General features: G+C 36.1%; 1 protein-coding gene across 1 annotated transcript in view; it reads right to left on the reverse strand.

Moving 5' to 3' along the window:
* CFAP99 (cilia and flagella associated protein 99) overlaps positions 1-5,576 on the reverse strand; it is a gene marked incomplete at both ends in the record, with an annotated part of 47,807 nt that extends 42,231 nt beyond the window's left edge. Inside the window, one exon of the mRNA XM_079534509.1 lies at positions 5,457-5,576. Within this exon, the coding sequence (XP_079390635.1) occupies positions 5,457-5,576 (120 nt within the window). The remainder of the gene's footprint in view (positions 1-5,456) is intronic.
* Between the last annotated feature and the right edge of the window lie 424 nt (positions 5,577-6,000).

Raw genomic sequence — 6,000 nt, forward strand, 5'->3', positions numbered from 1 at the left:
TTTATTGCACTCACCATTGAAATTCATCTAAAACAATTAATCTGGAACAATATGCCTCCAGAAACAACCTCTCTATCTCAAATATTACAGCTTATTATCTGTTTTGTTGTGTAAAGCATAGTAAGCTTATAAGAGTATACTGGACAGTTCTATCTTTTTAATGTTTGGAAGCCTATATTTCATAGTGTTGAGCAATGGCTGCACTGGATGTAAGTAAAACATTGTAATATGTGTTCACAATGTCATCGTCATAAAAAATATCTGAACACATTCTCCTCATGACATTGAATTTCAGTTTTCCTGATTCCCAAGTGTTTAAGTTGAAAAAGAAGGATCCTGTCTGTGCATGAGATTGACTGACTCACGTAGGAATATGTGCTGACTGGCATTATCTCTGCCTTTTGAGAGATTCCCAGTGCCCGTAGTCTGCTTCTGGGGGCATATTTTCCCTGCTCCTTGTCACTTAACTGTAGCTGGGAATGGGTCAAGTTGCCTTGAGAACAGAAGAGAATGTGTAAGAAAGCTTAAGCTTAGGATTTGTGAACACAAACGATGTTCAAAATTTGTTAGTACTACAAATACCATAAATTAAATGGAGAAGTATCTGCAAAAAGCAAGCCTTGCCAGTGTGGGTGCATGATAATAAGCATGACAATAGGAGCTGTTTAGGGGGGTCAGAAAAGGATGGGTAAGGAAAGAAAGAAAAGTTCTTGTTTCTGAAGGAAAGGAAAGGAAGGGAAGGAACATCAGCCATGCCCTGCTTGAGACCCCTCAGAATAAGGATTTAGTTTAAGGTGAAACAAACATTTATGGAAGAAGATAATATTTGATGAAAAGATAAAATAGCTTTCACCTCCTGAGAGGACTGTGCAATTTCATGTACTGATCTTGCCTACTTCTAGGCAGAATATGCACGTTTTGCAGATGCTCTCTGATTAATTTATAGCACTTCTGATATCAGTGCTAGTCTCTCCAGGGGTCTAATCAAAATGCCATGAAAATGAAAGAAAATATCCCCACTGACTTCCTTGGGGTTTGGATCAGTTACCAGAACCGAGTCCTCTTTCACCCCTGCAGTGAGTGAAAATGCTTCTAGCCATTGCAATAGGGAAAAAAGCTTTAGGATGTTAGGATATAAATAGGAGAATGCACTGCTTCTACTGTTTACAGTCTATATTGCAGACAGCAGCTAGTATTTTCACGTAACAATGCTGATCATCTCAAAGAGGTACAGTTAAGGCTATTTTCCCTTGTACTTATTAAGTTACATGAGCAGGATGTTGCAGAAAAATCAGATTCCATCCTTTTCTTAGAAAGATCATAACATGCATCTATTTCAGTGAGCGATAATACAAACTAGATTCGACTAGATTAGATTTTTTCCACTGCATATATCAAAATAATCTTCCATTAAATTATTTTCATACCAAAAAATAAACCAGTGACATTTGACATTTGGAGATTTTACTCACAGTTGAGTGGGCATGTGTGAGACATACAGCTGAACCAACACAAATGAGAACGATGAAGAGTTATGCCAAATTACACCATGTTCTTGCAAATGGAAAGCTCATAAACAGGTTCCTCTTGCTATCAGTATCAGAGGAATAAATGAGTAGAACAGTGGATATGGAGTGTCTACTCCAGCTTTCTAGTAGGTGAGGTTTATAAAGGTCATATGGTGGGTCTGATCTTGCAATTCTAATAGAAGCAAATAATTCTGCTGAAAATAAGGTGAGTTATTTACACAGAGAAAGGCACAAATATCGCATGGCAGATTCTGCATTAGTGTGTCTTGTTATTGTAGCAAAATCTTGATTCTAGCAGTCAGTTGGAAGAAAAACTGCCTGTGATGATTCAGTTTGATGCAAAACTTTTTTCCATTCAAAATGAGCAGAAGCAGTTTTTATAGAAAGCCTGATAAAATCATGTCCTTATGTAAAATATACTTGATGAAGGATCTCTATGGATGCGGATCATTTTTAATAGATTTAATTGAAGATATTTAATAAAAAGAAGGGGCTTTAATAAACAAAAATGAAGATATTATCTGGAGGGCATCAACTGATGGGAAGAGTATTAAAAAGCATTTAGGAAGATGAGCAAAGAGAAGCAGTGTTTGCATTCAAACAAAGAATAATAGAAATGAACATGTACTTTTGAATGTGAATATCCATAATTTAAAGAACCAAGACAGATTTAAATAATTAAGTTAATGTGTTTTCCAGGCAACTCCAAGTGAACTCTGTTTTAATATCAGTGAGGTCATAACACTGGAACAAGAGCATTTATATGCACTTACTATTTGTTTTTATGAGCTTTGAAGGCCATAACAGACTCTTTGAGATCAAAGGTGAAGGCTGGCTTGTTGCAACTAGGAGTCACACATCATGTAACGAAGGAACCCATGTTCCTGAAAATATTCCCAGTGAAAAACAAGTCCACTGTTGTGTTCCAAGCATTATAAAATACTATGCAATAAACGCAAAGATTGTAAATAGCTGAATTACAAGGCAAAGTGTAATTTCTTTCCTGGAAGAAAATCACGTATGGGAACATAGTGGGAACAATCAACATAAATTCTTTTCACGACGTAAAATAAACATGATGCAGAAATAAAATATGTGGAAATTAACACAGAATTTCCTCCAGACTAATTTTTATCATAGCATTCTAATTAGAAGGAACCAAATTTCATTTGTTTTACTCTAAAAACAGAAGGCTAACAATCAGTGAGATTCCCTAACTCCACTTGTTTATAAAAACAAGAAATAGGAGCTGCAAGGGGGAAATGAGACTGGGACAGGCCTTTCTCTTTTGCTTCCTGAGTGGCCTTGGAGAGATGATGCTCTCTCTTGAAAACTGGGTTTTCTAACCTATGAGATTTAGAACATATTCACATATGAATGGAAAATGCACAGTGATACAACAAGAATTTAAAATAAAAAAAGGGAGAGTTAGATTAGATGTTAGGAGGAAATTTTTTACTCAGAGAGTGGTGAGGCATTGGAACAGGTTACCCAGAGAAGCTGCCGTTGACCCATCCCTGGAGGCACTCAAGGCTGGGTTGGATGATTCCTGTGCACCTGAGGTGTTGGAACTAGATTAACTTCAGCTATTATGAGCATCTGCATCGCTCCACAAAACTTACTTCGTTCAGAAAGAAAATAGGTTTTGGTATGTAAAATGTCCTCTGCTATCTTCTCCTTACAGTTCCAGGTATCTGCATGTGGCTGTCAGAAGTAATTTGAGGACCTGGCACTTTTCAATACTGGTGTCCATAGTGGCTCCCACAGGCTTGTAGAGAGCCTGGGGAAGGTGCTGAATCTCAAAACATATTCTGGAGTGACTTGTGCATGCTGCCTTTTTATTGTGAAAGAAATAACCTAGCTCAAATGTGTTGGTTTCACCAGGAACAACATCAAACAGCTGGACAATAAGTTAACAAGTATTTTCTGTTATCAACAGGTTATCAAAGAACTAGACAAGATATATCAGATATCACATTAGAAGGACACAAAGATTAGAAACATACAAATACAATATTTAAAGATACATAATATTAACGAAACACAGTTGATAATGGATGGAATCTGATTATTCTCCCAGGAGATGGAAAACTATTTAACCAAACAGAAAACTCTAATAGAATAGAAAATAGTAACCCGTTGAGAAGTCAAGTCTGATTCACTGGGTACCCACTTAACTGAGTGAAGAGCTGTGTCTTGCCACCATAAGGATTTGTACTTTTGAAATCTGACCCTGTTGATTTTTGTCTGGGCAGTAATTCGCAATGTTAGGTTTGCAAATTGTAATGCTCCTACCATGAGACATAAAGGCTCAAATCGAGTGTGGTTTAAAGTGACGGCCTGAATCAGGATCCTAACCAGAAGAAGTTTCTGCTGAAGTCATTAATACCAACTAATTGGTAAGTGGCCAAGCCTGGAGATCATGTGTACAAAAACAAAGTAATATTTTGGGGACCACAAACCTACTACAAAATTTTCATAGAATTTGAAAGAAGTAAAATGACTTTTCTATGAGAAATTATAATCACCAATTTGGAAGTGAAACATTTCCTAAAGCTGAATTCTGTATAAAAACAGATCTTATTTTGGTGGATAAATTCCCAGCAAAAATATTATGTAGCAAGTGAAGTGAAATAGAATGTTTTAAACTATCCCAGAGAAAGATTTTTGCCTTATCTGTGACATCAGCTATGCTCTGTTTTTTTCTCCATTTGAAAGAGTTTAACAAGAATCCTAACATTCATGATTTTCTAATGGAGTTACTGCTTCTTTTGTCTTTATGCCACCTTTCCTGGGCTGAGAAGAGCGATGCTCTGAATATTAATTTTTACAAGTATTTATTTTGGCAGCAGTGAATTCAGCTGAATTTACCCAGTCTTTGCTCAGTGAAAAATGAATATTTTGAAACTGGATCAGTTCCCTGATGTAATTCAATACATGAATGCATAAAGAGTTATGCCAGTACAGTGCAAGAGGCAGAAAATAGGTGCCTAACTGGAAACTATTTAAGAAAGCAAATAGTCAAGAAATGCAAATGGATTCAACACCCCTAACTGTGGTCTCCCTATTAGACCTCTCAAGTTTTATATCCCTGTAGTCATTTATGCAGAATGAACACAGAAGAAACTAATTACATGGAATAGCAGCACTTTAGACTTTATTGGCAGAAGTGAAAACGAGTAATTGAGCCACATGGCAGTAGAGAATCAGAGTTTTGACAATGTAGTTTGTTAGTACACAGCACGTACAGACAGCAGTAGGCTAATAGTACTAATGTCTTCATGACTTTTTAAAGCTGATTCAACCCACTGGCTGCATTAGCTGAAGTTAGAGTGTCACGAAGGACAAAGAAATGTGAAAAGATGACAGAGCATGGTAAGTAAAGGGTTGGAACTGCTGCAGCTACAGGTTGGCAGACCTTGGTCTGGTTACTTGCAGTATTACGTTAGAATCAGGTACTCCGTTTACTGCCAGTTGCCTTCTATCTCACTGTTGGGACAATCACTTATGTCCTCAAAGCAAGAATACTTGATCCTGTGAACCAGCTTCTGAACTGCTTTTGTATATATAAATACGTGGTGCTGATGGGAACTTTCATTTGGAAGGAGAAAAGGAGAAAGGCAATGATAAAACAGTTTAGAAGTGGAAGAGAAACTTTCCCTGTGACTGTCAGATTCATTTTAGGACGTGGTTGCTTCCCCCACCTTTTGTTGCTACCCAAGCACTTATTTTTTTTTTACTTTTCTCTTTTCTGGTGATAACCAGATAACAAGAAATTTGGTCTTAAAATCATGAATGAAAAACATTGGTACTGTAAAAAGAATCTAGGAAAGCTACAACAGTATGTTAGAAAATTGATAACTTCATATTTAAAATAATTTACTAAAATGTTGTAAACGATGTAAAATGAGATGAAACTTAATGTACCTGCAACATCTTAGCTGATTCATTCCAGAAATCCTCCATGCTCTGATTTTCTGGGTTAAATTTGTTAAGCTGTTGGATTATTATTGTGATATGTTTTCCATGGCTGACCATCTTCACCATGGAGAATCCTATAAATATAGTAAATCATTAATTTTTCATGCCCTCTTCAGTTGTAGCATAATGTATGTTGATAGGCTCATAGAGAAAATGCACTGCAGTAATGTACAAGAGAACATTTAGGTCAAGCTTTCAAAATCACAGTTATTCAGAATCGCTAGCAGGAGAAACGAGAAAACTGTAGAAACATCAATAAAATACAAGAGATAATTACATATTTCTTATTTTGCAAATATCTCAAGAGATCACTAGGTTAATACTTTAAATGGTTTCTGCATCAGGTTACTTGATACAATGTAATTAAATATAATCTTGAGAAAAGCATTAATTTTTGAATGTGGGCTATACTGGTCCTACTCAATACACTGATCTTCCCAGTGAGATGTAAATGAAAACAGAATTTTTAATCTTAAATTCTGTTACAAAT

The sequence above is a fragment of the Tetrao urogallus genome (assembly GCF_951394365.1).
Source record: "Tetrao urogallus genome assembly, chromosome: 4".
Lineage (NCBI taxonomy): Eukaryota > Metazoa > Chordata > Aves > Galliformes > Phasianidae > Tetrao > Tetrao urogallus.